Source organism: Prionailurus viverrinus, chromosome A3, assembly GCF_022837055.1.
Source record: "Prionailurus viverrinus isolate Anna chromosome A3, UM_Priviv_1.0, whole genome shotgun sequence".
NCBI classification, from domain to species: Eukaryota; Metazoa; Chordata; class Mammalia; order Carnivora; family Felidae; genus Prionailurus; species Prionailurus viverrinus.
This window is the reverse complement of record NC_062563.1, coordinates 15,010,172-15,024,058: the sequence shown is the minus strand read 5'-3', so window position 1 is coordinate 15,024,058 and position 13,887 is coordinate 15,010,172. Positions and strand designations below refer to the sequence as shown.

Below are 13,887 nucleotides of genomic sequence, written 5' to 3'. Positions count from 1 at the left end.
ACTAGACTGGACTATTTGAGGGCAAGGACTAGATGTGATTCATGTGCAAAGCCTCTGCACATGGCCTGGCCCAAAGCAGGAGCTTAGGGAATGTCAGTGGAAATAAAATAGAGCAAAGGCCTTGAAGGAGTGAGAAGTGGTTGACCTTGACCCTTCTTTTTCTGCCCACCCCACCTCCTGGCCCTGGAGCTCTGGTACCCTGACTTCTGGTTTTCCTCCTAAGCATCATATCTCCTCCCCACAGAGAACCTCTGGAGCTCCTACCTGACCAAGGGGGTGATTGTGGAGAGACGTGGGATGCCCTCGGTGGGCCTGGCAGATGGCACCCCTGTCGACATGGACCATCCTTATGTCTTCAGCGACATGACCTCCTACTTCACCCTGCTGGTTGGCATCTACTTCCCCTCAGTCACAGGTGAAGGGGAGCTCAGAGAGGGAGGACTCTGCCTGAGAGTGATGGGTGGAGAGAGTCAATGATGATGTGGGGAATTTCTTAGTCCAGCAATCTCATCACATAGGCAGGAGCCAAAATCCAGTTCCCATTGCACAGATGAGGGAATTAAGGCCAGGAGAAGCCATGCCCAAGTTCTCACACCAGTTAGTATGCCAGGACTAGATCCCAGACTTCCTGGCTCCGAGGCTGGTGTCCTTTCTTCTTGTTGTGTCTTGTCTCCTGTGGCCCCTGTACTAGCTGCTCCTCTATTCACAGGGATCATGGCTGGTTCTAACCGTTCTGGAGACCTACGGGATGCCCAGAAGTCAATTCCCACTGGCACCATCCTGGCCATTGCCACCACCTCTGCTGTCTGTATCCTGCATTGCTGGGCTGGGACCACCGTGGATAGGGAGGGCTGGGAGGAGGGCAGCTGAAGCTGCTGCCTCACCCAGCTGGCCTGGGAGCAGAAAGGGGAATGTCATCCTGGGGATTCTCCTTCATCCTCTGCTACAGACATCAGTTCTGTTGTTCTGTTTGGGGCCTGCATTGAGGGGGTCGTCCTGCGGGACAAGTAAGTAAGGGAATTGGGGCTGATCCTGTTCTGGGTAGTGGGTGCATGGGGCCAGGTTTTGGGAAACAGACCCCGCAGAGAGTGTTGAGTCTGTGCAAGGGGACTTGTGGGAGGGAGATCACAGGCGATTGCTTGCAAGCTCACCTTCTTATATTTTATCTTTCTCCTGTCACTCCAGCTCAAGAAACTTGGATGGTGTCTCATTGTTTTTAGGATAATGCTACTTTCCTTTTTTTTTTTTTTTTTGCCTTAAAATCTATTAACCCATTTAACATTTCTTAGATATCTATATGTTGGTCGCTGTCCAGTGTTCTAGGAGAGAATAAAAATAAATAACACATGCTTTTTGTCCTGAAGGAGCTCTTTGGGGGCTGATAACCATGCTCAACAACAGACTTGAAATGTAGAGCAGTAGGAATGGGCTCTGGTAGTGCACAGGAGGCCGTAATCCAGTCTTCAGAGGGTTGGGGAAGAGGAGGTGATGCTGGAAGTGCCTTACACACATTTTCCCACTTATCTTTCTCACTTTAAATGTTGAGTAGAGATCAGTTAGGTAACTAGGAGTGGCAAGGGCATTCTAGGTGGTGGGAACAGCATGAACGAAGGTGGAGGAGAGAAACAGTAGTGTGTGCGTGTGTGTGTGTGTGTGTGTGTGCGCGCACACACACATAGGTGCCTATAACTGTAAGAAATTCAAGCTTATGGAGACTACACATTTGAAGGGTATGGGCACGCACCACTAGGAGGGTAAAGTAGGAGGTCTTGTCACAGAAGTCAGTTTCCATGGCTCCATCCTGGCTTCTGTAAGGTGGGGAATGGGGACATGCATCTGGAGCCAGTCCTGGAAGCCTGGGTTTTGGTACCAGGAAATTAGAGCTTTATTTTATTAAAAAAAAAAATAGAGGAAACCCTGAAGGGTTTTAAGCAGGGGAGTGACCTGGCCAAGTGGACAATTTGCATATATTATACTTATTAGCTTTTAGGGGAACTTAATCTCCACTTATTTCATTTAATCAGAGGACCCCCCCCCCACCTTGGGGTGCCTGTGTGGTTTAGTTGGTTGAGCATCTGACTTCGGCTCAGGTCATGATCTCACAGTTTGTGGGTTCGAGCCCCACATTGGGCTCTGTGCTGACAGCTCAGAGCCTGGAGCCTGCTTCGGATTCTGTGTCTCCCTCTCTCTCCCTCTGCCCCTCCCCTCCTCAAAAAATAAATCAACATTAAAAAAATTAATCAGAGACCTCCCACAGAACTGCAAGGGATTCAGCAGGCCATCCGATAAAACCCTTCATCTGATTTTGGAGTCCTTCAGCAACAGCCCATTTGAGCACACCTCTGCTTGCACACTCCAGCCACAGGGCTCTCTCTACCTACTGAGGCAGCATCATTCAATTTAAGATAGTGTCACTGTTAGAAAATGCTTTTCTATGCTTCTCACATTAGATATCATTACCATAAATGAGGCCAGAACCCCATTTTTCAGATGGAGACACAAGTTCTAATAAGCCAAGAGATTTTTTCCAGCTTAACATATTACAATGTTGACCATTTACTAGAATCACTATTAGTGTCTTGTTCCAGGCATAGTGCAAAGCATTTTACCTGTGTTGCTTCCTTTTATCTTGTCACCAATCATACGAGATAGGTTTATAATGATTCTCATTTTATAGCTGAGGCAACTTACCCAAGGTCACACAGACAGAAATGCCCAGGACATTAGGAGCTTTGTCTCCCCCCTTGCTCCTAGAGAGCCTAGTCCTGTGATGGGTGTACAACTGGTCCTGGGGTTGGTGTGGGAGACACGCCCTGGAGATCCAGGTGGCATTGCTCACCCAGCATCTCCTGTCCCCTTGCTGCTTCATTCCAGGTTTGGCGAAGCTGTGAATGGCAACCTGGTGGTGGGAACACTGGCCTGGCCATCCCCTTGGGTCATTGTCATCGGATCCTTCTTCTCCACCTGTGGGGCTGGGCTGCAGAGCCTCACGGGGGCCCCACGCCTGCTGCAGGCCATCTCCCGGGATGGTATAGTGCCCTTCCTGCAGGTCAGTGAGGGGTGGAGTGTGGGAAGAACAGCCCATCCATTATACCGGTCAGCCAAGCCACTGCCCGGAGAGGCCACCGGGTGAGCCAAGGCCCCCTAGGGCCCTGCTGCTCTGCACTACCAATAAGAAGAATGGGTGTGCCTTATTTGGGATTTGGCCCATGGTCAGTGCCATCTCTTTGGGCAGAGTTGTCTGCTCTTAGGGGAGAAACCATTAGCCCTCCTTTGGCTGAGTGATCAGGCAGGGAGGTAGCCAAAGGGCAAGTGTGGCTCTCTCCATGGTGCTTAAAAAAAAAGATTTATGGAGCACACAGTCATGGCCACTTGCTGGCCCCTGTAGCTCCTCTCCATCTGTCCTACAGGTCCTTCTTTTCCCCTTAAGGGGTCATTTGAACTTCATTAACTGAAGTACCAATGTCAGAGTGGGAGAGACACAGCCAAAGACTGGCCTCCCCTTGGGTAAGGGTGAGGAATACAGCATCCTCTCCCTACTTCCTCACTGGTTAGGGGATTCCTGCCTCCATTGCACTGGTCCCCAAGACTGGACAAGAGAGACAAGAAGTGCCTAAGATCTCAGACATCTATGATGGTTGCTCTGTCCCCAGGTCTTTGGCCACGGCAAAGCCAACGGAGAGCCAACATGGGCCTTGCTCCTGACGGCCTGCATCTGTGAGATTGGCATCCTCATTGCATCCCTCGACGAAGTTGCCCCCATCCTCTCTATGTGCGTGCTGGCCTCTTGCCCTCCCCATCAGCTCTGGGGGGGGGGGGGTTGTCTCTCTACCTGGATCCTCCAGTTGTGACCCTGGATAGCCTACCCAATAGTGTAACAACCTGTCTTTTGTTATATGAAGATTCACTCCCACACACATCAGGGTGTGCTGAAAGGGGATCTGGCCCTTGAATCCCATTCCAGAATGTGATCTGGCCACCTCCTCGGTTTCTTATCCTCTTTCCCCCCCTTTCTTTCCCTATGTTTCTCTTTCTGTTTCTGCCTCCCTTTGCATCTCTGCCTCTCCTGGGGCCTTTCTGTGTTCTAGGTTCTTCCTGATGTGCTACATGTTTGTGAACCTGGCCTGTGCTGTACAGACACTGCTGAGGACCCCCAACTGGAGGCCACGCTTTCGATATTACCACTGGTGGGTGCCCTGTGCCCTTCCCTGCCTAACAGAACACTCTCCTATCTCCACCCCCACTCCACCTCACCCTAGCCCATCCGCTAGGTCTAGGGGTCCCAAAATTTAAAAAAAGGAGTCCATTTCTCCAGCTTTTGTAGCCCAAGTAGCAAGAGAAAGGTTCTGGAGAACCTTATAACCACAAATAATATAACACAGTCGTGAACAGTCTCGGCTATAGTCCCTCCCTCCCCACAATGCCCAACGTCTTTCAGTCTAGAAGAGGAAACCTCAGTGTCCTCAGCTGTGAAATGGGGATGACAACTGCACTGACCTCAGGGGCCCTCGTGAGTGTTACAGGGTTTAGTGCATGGAAGATTCTTATTATGTGGAGCCTGGGGCTCTTCTGATCATTTTACTTTATGGTCCTTCATCCTCACAATAGGCCTGTGGGGCAGACAGGGCAGGAATGACCATGCTTGGTCTATGGAGAGGGAATGGGCTCAAACAGGGGAAGGGAGTGGCCCAAGGTTACCCAGAAAGTCTCCGGCAGACCTGGACTTGAACCCAGGCTGCCTGACTCCCATCTCAGTGCTCCTGCTTTGCCAGTTACCTCCTCCTGGGGACACACTCTTCCCAGGAGATCTTGCCTACAACTCTCTCCAGACACCTGTGCCTCAGAAACCATCTGGCAGGGTGGTGTGGCAGGGTCTAAGGCACTGGGACAAGGCAGCGTGTTCTCAGGAGTTGGGGGGGGGGGTCACGGAGTGGCGCTGTCTGTGGCTGCTCATTCACCCAGAAGCTCCCAGATTCCCATGGTGCTCTTGGAGATGATGGTGTGAGTTCCCCCAGACCTGAGCTGCCCTAGACCTCCCAGTTCTTGCCTTGTTGTCTGAGCCCCGGGAACCAGTGACAGTCCTGCTGGGACTCAGAGGCTGGGTCTTCCTCCCATTGTTCAGGACACTCTCCTTCCTGGGCATGAGCCTCTGCCTGGCCCTCATGTTTATCTGCTCCTGGTATTACGCCCTGGTGGCCATGCTCATTGCTGGGCTCATCTACAAATATATCGAGTACCGCGGGTAAGTGCGGGGAAGTGGGGAGGGCTGGAAGGGGGTAGGGATGAGGTTAGAGTGGGGAGAGGCTGGGGCTGGAGGGGAGGGGGAAGGGTGATAGGGGTGGGATTGGGAGATAGGGGACAGGAGTTGAGGGAGGGGCTGAAGCTTCGAGAAAAGAGGTGGCAGAATGGCTGCACATTGTCTGCTGGGGCAGCCACTTGTGTGTGCGTGGTTCTTCCTGACACCCCTGGCTTTCTACTCTGGTTGATCCCCTTGGGTCCCCAGGGCAGAGAAAGAGTGGGGTGATGGGATCCGAGGCCTGTCCCTCAGCGCTGCACGCTATGCCCTCTTACGCCTGGAGGAAGGGCCCCCACATACCAAGAACTGGAGGTAAGTGGCCAGGAGCACGTGGGAGGGCCCAGGGGAAGGACAGGAGGGGAGCAGGGCCTGACTCTCCCTCACCTGTTTTGTTTGCTGGGTGGTGTTCCCGCCACAATGGTGTGTCCTTAATGTCTCCTCCTCTGCTCAGCCTAGTCTGAACCTTTCCCACCTGCGGTACCCGGGGTCAGGCTGAGCAACCATCCATTCATCCCCCCGTTCACCTCATCATGTGTTTAAAAACATGTGTGAATGCATGATCTGTGCCGGGCCCCTTTCCAGTCTCTGGGGACCTAGAGAGTGAATAGTTCCACGGAGCAGGCACACACGGAGACAGATAAACGTAATATCGTGTAGCATTTGCTCTGGGAAAGGTGGACCCATTCACTTTGAGAGTTATAGGGGGCTTCTAGAAATTTCTAGATTGAGAACAATCCCTCCACTTTATTCGTGTGAACATCAGGGACCAGAGAAGGTCTCAGAGGCCACGGAAGTCAGAACCGGAAGCAGAATCTTTGCCTCCACCTCTCAGCCCCACCTGCTTTCTAGCTGATTGCTCTGCAAGCCCAGCCCTCGCTCACCTCCCTCAGGTCACTTTGCCGAGAGGAAGGCCTGAACTCTGAGCTCTGACTAGGACACTGTTGGCTTGCACTTGCTGATGTCTACTAAACTGGGTCTTCCAGAGACCAGGGCTTTGCGTTGTTTGTGAATTCTTAAATGCTTGCCACAGGGTCTCGCCCAGAGTGCTCAGAGAATGCTCTTAAACTGATGGTTGGTTGGATGGATGGGATGGCCAAATGAAAAAGGAAGTGAATGGATAAACAGATGAGTAGATGGCTAAGTGTATGTATGTATGGGAGGGTGATTGGTGAATAGATGAACGTGTGAATGGTTGGTGGCAGGTGGATGTTAGATAACTAGGTGAATAATGCATATATAGGTAAGTTAATATGGATGTGAGTGGGCGGCTGAAGGATAAAATGGATGGGTGGGTGACTGGGTGGATGGATGAGTGAGGTGGACAGCGAGATGGGTAAGTGGGTGGGGGTATAGAGGACGGATGGCTAGTAAGCTCACCAGTGTTTTGGTGTGTGGGGGCGTGGCGTATGGTGGGTAGAAGTTGGGTGGGTTTTGAATGGATCTTGAATCCTTTTCAGGCCACAGCTGCTGGTGCTGGTGCGCGTGGACCAAGACCAGAATGTGGTACATCCACAGCTGCTCTCACTGACCTCCCAGCTCAAGGCAGGGAAGGGCCTGACCATTGTGGGCTCTGTCCTTGAGGGCACCTTTCTGGACAACCATCCCCAGGCCCAGCGGGCAGAGGAGGTGAGAGGAGTCCCTGGTGGGAAGGGGGCAAGGACAAGTCCCTTGACTTGACCCTTTACACTTTGCCTTCTTACCTCCTTTGGGGTCAAAGGTGGCTCATGCTTTTCTTTCTTCTTTCTTAGAAGAGGAATCTAAGGACTCAGAGAGTGAGTTCCTTAGAATCCAATTGTCAGAACCAAAGACCTTCAGAGCCAAAAGGGCCCCACTTTATGGATAGGGAAACTGAGGCTTAGAGAAGTCTGGTCATTTGTCTAAGGACAGAAAACAGACTCAAATTAGGACTGCGTGACTCCTACTCCAGGCTTCTCCCTGCCAACGTATAGATCTTTCAAAGTGTTTTCACATCTATGATTCTTTCGACCCTCACGCCGCATGAAGTTGGCAGTGTGAGCATCCACATTTAGTACAAGGGGAAACAGGCCCAGAGAGGGAAGACAGCTTGCTGAAAGTCACAGAGCTGGCTGGGAGCACAGGCAGAATTTGAGCCTGGGTCCCTGGCTCTGGGTCACCTGCTTCTAAGAGCACCGGTCTGTGCTCTTAGTGTACAGGGCCAGCGTGGGCAGGGGCGGCTGGCTTCTGTGTTATGGGGCACTAACACGTGTCTGGAACCTGGTGGGTAGCTGAGCAGGTGGGTTCTGTCTTCGATCCAGGCTTCTCTCTCCTGGGGGCTGTGACTAGTTGTGGAGAAAGGAAAGGGGGCCGGAGGGGGGAGAGGAGAGATGGGGAGGAGTACCCCTAATGGCTTGTGACAGTTGCTGTTTCTGCCTCACTGGGCCGTTCACACCAATCTGTCAGGGTCCAGGGCTGGAGGCCTCCACTGGTCAACTTCCTTCAATATGGAGTGGGTGAGAAGGTGCTGCGAACCATACAGCGGGCTGGACCTGGGGAGATGGGGGGTGGATAAGACCAGATCCCAGGCCTCAAGGTGCTCACAGGCTCGTGGGAAGATAGAACGTACCCAGAAGGCTCTCAAGCCTTCCTGCTGTTGGTAGATGCTTCACTAGGGTTCATATCATCAGAATAATAGAATGTGCTGCGTGCTTCCAATCTGTCAAGCAGCAGGCTACCTTACCCACATCATGTCCTGTAATTCTGCCCGTTCCTCAGTGAGGTAGCTGCCATCCCCATTTGACAGATGGGCAAACTGAGGCTCACAGAGGTTAAGCGATTTGCCTAAGGTCACACAGCCAGGAGGTGCCGGAGGTAGGAGTTGAAGCCCTCTCTGCTTGACATCGGGGTAGGGGTTTAGAGTGTGGGGGATGGTGTCAGAGCCCTGGAGTTGAACCCCTACAATAACATACCCATTAGCTGGGTGGCCTTAAGGAAGGCTTAATTTCTCCGAACCTCAATTGCCTCATCTATAACATAAGACTAATAAGAACCCTACCTTCACAGTGCAGGTTGAGTGCGCATTAAAAATGCTTCTCATTATGCTAACTTTTAAAAGTTGTTAAAAACAAATCGTCGGGGCACGCACAGCAGCCCAGTTCCGTTCTGGTCTGGGTGGGGGGTGGTTTCTGAGAAGGTGACATTTGAGTTGGGCCAGCAGGGTGTGATATGCAATGGGGGGAGGGTCCCTGTGGGGGTGGAGGGCTTGCCGGCGAAGGCAGGGTGCGGGAAGGGTGGGCTAAGGTCATGGACGGCTTTGCCGGATCCACAAGGAATGGGGCTCTAGGTGATGGGGAGCCATGCGCGATTCTGGTGCCAGAGGCTGACGTGATCGGAGCTGAGCTTCGAGAAGATGGGGACAGTGAAGGGGAGAGACAGCCGGAAGGGAGGCCTGAGGCTCGTCCTTGTCTGACACGCCCCTCCCCCCATCTCCCAGTCCATCCGGCGCCTGATGGAGGCAGAGAAAGTGAAAGGCTTCTGCCAGGTAGTGATTTCCTCCAACCTGCGTGACGGCGTGTCGCATCTGATCCAGTCCGGGGGCCTCGGGGGGCTGCAGCACAACACCGTGCTGGTTGGCTGGCCCCGCAACTGGCGGCAGAAGGAAGATCATCAGACATGGAGGAACTTCATTGGTAACACTGGGTGGGCCGGGGACAGTGGTGGGCGGTGGGCTCTCCCTCTTGGGCCCCGGGGGCTCTTTCCCGGGTGTCGCACATGCGGGGGGTCGGTGCTCAGAGCTGGCCATGTGCCAGGCGCTGAGGACTCAGGTGTGAGGGAGATAGTCTTGGGCCCTGCGGAGCTGACTCAGCCCCGAGAGAGAGAGTCAGTGGAAGGCAGCGGAAAGAGCTACAGCTGCGAAGTCAGAGAGGCCTGGGTCTCAATCTCACCTCTGGCCCTTCCTAGCTGTGTGATCGTTCACAAGTGACTCACCCTCTCTGAGCACTAGACACCTTGGTAGTAATATAATAGCGGACATGTATAGACTGTGTTCTGTCTGCCAGACAAGTTGAGCCTCTCTCTAAGCCTCTTATCCTCTCAGCGGTCCCGTGTGGGCTGGCGAGGCAGTGTCATCTCCCCTTTACTGGTGTGAAACGGAGGCCCAGGCCCGGAGAGATGGAGGAATTTGCTCCAGATCACACAGCTGGGCGCCTAGAGGCTGCCCTGTTGACTCCAGGCCGTTCTGGCTCCTTTCCGGGTGGATCATAGTTAAAGGCAGTTGAGAGGATAAACCAGGCCGTGCACGGAAGAGCTCCTGATAGGAAGGGCAGGTGGTCTCATTGCCACTTGACAGGTGGGGAAACTGAGGCCCAGCAAGGTCGAGAGGCTTTCCCCAACCCAAACAACAATTCAGTGATGAGACCTACGTAGATGCTGGTTTTCTGACTACTCAGGCCAAGGCCGGGGCCAGGTGGGGGTGGGGTGGGGTGCTGGGTGCCAGGAGCCTTGGTGCAGGAAGGGACCGGGGTCGCTCTTCTCCCCTCTGGCCCTCTCCTTGGCCATCCCCAGAGCTGGTCCGGGAAACCACAGCTGGTCACCTGGCCCTACTGGTCACCAAGAACGTTTCCATGTTCCCTGGGAACCCCGAGCGCTTCTCCGAGGGCAGCATCGACGTCTGGTGGATTGTGCACGACGGAGGCATGCTCATGTTGCTGCCTTTCCTGCTGCGACACCACAAGGTGAGCGAGCGTGGCTCTGCGTGGCTTGTGGGCTCTGGCCAGGGCCAGCCTCCACGTGAGCCCCTCCCCGGGAGCTTCTGGAAGAGGGGGCTGATCGCCTCCCTTCCCCTGAGATGTTAGGACCTGAGTGTGTCTCCTCTGGCGGGTGTCCTTGCCTTGTAAAGGAGAGCGCTGCTTCACCCTTGCAAGCGATACTTTAATGGGGACTCTTACCTAAGCGGGGGAGGGGGGTGGTTTGTAGGGAGTGGCCTCCCAGGTAGAGGATTTTGGGTCTGCGTGTGTGTGTGTGTGTGTGTGTGTGTGTGTGGCGGGGTGGGGGGGGGAAGGTGGGTGGGAAGGGTGAGGGACAGGGTCCTCTCTAGGTTCTGACCTTGAATTTTCTCACTGTGTCTGGGCTGGGCTTTTCTGGGTCCCCTTCACCCCTCCAGGTCTGGCGGAAGTGCAAGATGCGCATCTTCACCGTGGCCCAGATGGACGACAACAGCATCCAGATGAAGAAGGACCTGACCACCTTTCTGTACCATTTACGTATCACCGCGGAGGTCGAGGTCGTGGAGATGGTGAGTCCCTACCAGCCACCCCTGAAGTTCTGGAGTCCTAGCCGGCCCTCTTTCCTCTTGGCCCTAGCACCAAATAGGGCGACCCCCAAATCGATCAGCTTATGATGCTGGATCCCTTCCCCATCTTACCTACCTCTTAGCCTCTCTTGGAGTAACCCAAGAGTCTGCCCATCTATCCATCCATCCGTCCCTCTCTTCTTTACAAGAATAGCCAAGTCATTATATGTAAGGCACTGTCTCACGCCGTGTATATATATATATATATATATATATTCTCACAACAACCAGTGAAACAGATACAAGTATCAGCATTTTCATTTTACAGATTAGGAAGTTGAAGCACGGAAAGGTTAGGTAATTTGCTCAACAGGACAACCAAATGGCAGCGCCAGGATGCAAACCCTGGCAGGCTGACTTCAGAGTCCAGGCCCCTAGCGATTACACCGCATGGCCTCTCATCCATCCGTCGCCCTCGGTTTATTTACGCGTCCACCCATCCCTCTGTGTATTCATTAATGTAGTCATTCACTCAACTACCCATTCATCCATATATGTATTCATTCATCACTTTGTTCCTTTAAAATTTCTTCCCCTTCTCCATTCACCCGGGTAATTAATTAATCTGCTCATTTATTAATTCACCCATTCACACCCTGGTCCTGTGCTGGGCTGAGGAGGGAATGAGCAGCATTGTCTTCAAAGAGCATTGTCCTCTGCTTCGTCCTTGCCTCCCACAGCTATTGGTTAAACTAGGTCATTAGAGAGAGAAGCCCTAGGCTGGCAGAAGGAAGGGGGTCCGCCTCCCTTCCCTTGGCCTTGCACCTGAGCTCATGCTTTCCTCCCTTGCCCCTGTCACTCTACCCTGCCCCCCGCCCCCCCCATCCCTGCCCGCCCACAGCATGAAAGCGATATCTCGGCATACACCTACGAGAAGACATTGGTGATGGAGCAGCGTTCTCAGATCCTCAAACAGATGCATTTAACCAAGAATGAGCGAGAGCGCGAGGTGAGGTTGCCCTGGCTGGGCTCTGAGAGCCTCAAGCTGCTGCCAGTTCTGGGTCTGCACAGGTTAGGGATGGCCCGGGGCTCACACTCCTGGCCATTGGCACGACCTTCACCCTAGAGCATTACTCATCACCCTCATTCCCTTCAACCCCACCTCCCTAGCAGCAGGGGTACATGGCACCTACCAAGTCTGCCAGCCAGGATGCAGAGGGCTTTGGCACGGGTGACAGATTTTCCTCTGTATGTGACTTCTGGGGCCCAAGGGAGAATCGTGGAAGCTAAATATGTATGGATGATGATTCCTCATGGGCGTGGGCTCCGAGTGTGGGGGATCATGTGATAGACCCTGCGAGAGTGGGTAACAGATGGTTATTTAGGGATATAGCTGATGGTTGGCAGTTGGGGGCATACCTCCTAGGGTACGGTTGATGAGTTCTCAGGGGGTAATGATGATGAGCCCCCCACGGGGTATGGGTGTAAGATCTCCCAGGTGTGAGTAACGTGGACCACTAGCGCCCGAGTTGGGATGAAAGCCCACCCCTTGGTGAAATGAGTGATGGTAACTCTGTGGCAGGGGACTGAAGAGCTCTGGGGGGCAGGTGACAGGTTGCCTGTGGAATCGATCCTGTAGGTGAGAGCGACAGACCATGGTTGAGGGGGTCTCCCAGGTGTGGATAATATATTTCTCAGATTTGGTTAATGGATCTTCAGGGGAATGAGTGGTGGGTACCTTTTTGAGCTGGGAAAGGTGAACACTTCAAGGATGTTGTCCAGGGTGATAGTGAACACACACACACACACACAAAACGGCATGTGCACTGACCAATTAGAACTGACACTGGACCACGGTGCTAAGATAGAGCCCTGCTGGGCCAAGGGTTAACCCTTTGCTTGCTGGACGGTGGGGAGGTCAGGGGTTCTGCGGATGAGTTGGAGCGGCCAGGCCAGGGGGGCAAAAGCTATTTGGTATGGAAGCCTTGCAATGTTTTAACAGCTGGTACGGCTCCCAGAAGTGTGCATCGTGGCTGAACATCAGCTCTGGAGGTAGCTGTTTGCAGGGCACGGGTGGTGACTCCTAGCTGAGCTGGCGCTAACCTGTGTCACTCCGTAGATCCAGAGTATCACAGATGAGTCTCGCGGCTCAATCCGGAGAAAGAATCCAGCCAACACTCGGCTCCGCCTCAACGTCCCAGAAGAGACCGCTGGTGACAGTGAGGAGAAGCCAGAAGAGGAGGTGTGCGCCTGGGTGGTTTGGCCCCAGCCGGTGGGAGCCGCACCTCTGGCCTCGGCCAAGGGAGTCACGTGCTGCCTGCCCCTTCCTTCATCTCCCAGGTGCAGCTCATCCACGACCAGAGCGCTCCCAGCTGCCCCAGCAGCTCTCCGTCCCCGGGGGAGGAGCCTGAGGGGGAGGGCGAGGCCGATCCTGAGAAGGTGCATCTCACCTGGACCAAGGACAAGTCGGTGGCAGAGAAGAATAAGGGCCCCAGTCCCGTCTCCTCGGAGGGCATCAAGGACTTCTTCAGCATGAAGCCGTAGGGGCCTGGGGGCTGCGCGCTGGGGGCTGGGGGCTGGGGTGAGCCCGCAGTGTCTTTGCTCCTCCTGGCAGAGCAGATGAGCAGAGGAGGTCCTGGTGGGAAGACCCCGCCCAGACCTTGTCTGGGCGTCCCCATCCGAGGACCTGGGGTCGGGCTGATTGCCGAGGGTCGGCGCTCCCAGGGGCGCCGTGAAGAAGCGAAGGGGGTGTGGCCGGGAGAGCGGGACCGGCGAGCACTGGGTGGGGGAGGGAGAGGATGGTGGCCCAAGTGCTCAGCCCCTCCTTCTTCTGACCCCTCTCTTGTTCTTCCTCTCTTTGCTTCTCTTGTGTTTCCTGAAGGGAGTGGGAGAATTTGTAAGTGCTTCAGGATTTTTTAATTCTCTCTTCTGGGTTGGCCAGGGTCCCTGCTCTCCTCAGTCTATCACGAACCCTCAGCGCGGGCCCCTGGCCGTTTGGGGTCTCTGAACAGCCCAACTTGGAGAGGTCTGGGGTTGACCGGTGCCAGCGGCCCAGTGCGCCTGGGGCTGCAAGGGCACTGGGTCCTGCTCTCCGGCTTCGGGCTCACGCGCCCGCCTCCCCTCCCGCCTCCCCCAGGAACCAGTCCAACGTGCGGCGCATGCACACTGCCGTGCGGCTGAACGAGGTCATCGTGAAGAAATCCCGGGATGCCAAGCTGGTGTTGCTCAACATGCCTGGACCTCCCCGCAACCGCAACGGTGACGAAAATTGTATCCAGGACCTAAAGTGGGGCGTGCGGGAGGGAGGCGGACGTCCGGGGCAACGGGGTCCTCGTCCTGGGAG

The 13,887-nt window shown here is 54.3% G+C and overlaps 1 protein-coding gene across 3 annotated transcripts in view; it reads left to right on the top strand.

Annotated features, from left to right (window-relative positions):
• The window catches only part of SLC12A5 (solute carrier family 12 member 5), a 34,334-nt gene that overhangs the window by 19,971 nt on the left and 476 nt on the right, over positions 1–13,887 (top strand). For 2 of the 3 annotated variants that reach the window (XM_047852221.1, XM_047852222.1), the window contains exons 9-25: positions 245–415; positions 710–808; positions 950–1,007; positions 2,875–3,049; positions 3,654–3,772; positions 4,089–4,187; positions 5,123–5,242; positions 5,504–5,608; positions 6,754–6,922; positions 8,748–8,943; positions 9,818–9,987; positions 10,416–10,547; positions 11,446–11,553; positions 12,664–12,786; positions 12,885–13,084; positions 13,426–13,440; positions 13,681–13,814. In XM_047852221.1, coding sequence (XP_047708177.1) covers positions 245–415; positions 710–808; positions 950–1,007; positions 2,875–3,049; positions 3,654–3,772; positions 4,089–4,187; positions 5,123–5,242; positions 5,504–5,608; positions 6,754–6,922; positions 8,748–8,943; positions 9,818–9,987; positions 10,416–10,547; positions 11,446–11,553; positions 12,664–12,786; positions 12,885–13,084; positions 13,426–13,440; positions 13,681–13,814 — 2,193 coding nt within the window. The remainder of the gene's footprint in view (positions 1–244; positions 416–709; positions 809–949; positions 1,008–2,874; positions 3,050–3,653; positions 3,773–4,088; positions 4,188–5,122; positions 5,243–5,503; positions 5,609–6,753; positions 6,923–8,747; positions 8,944–9,817; positions 9,988–10,415; positions 10,548–11,445; positions 11,554–12,663; positions 12,787–12,884; positions 13,085–13,425; positions 13,441–13,680; positions 13,815–13,887) is intronic. The other variant, XM_047852223.1, reaches the window with a different exon arrangement.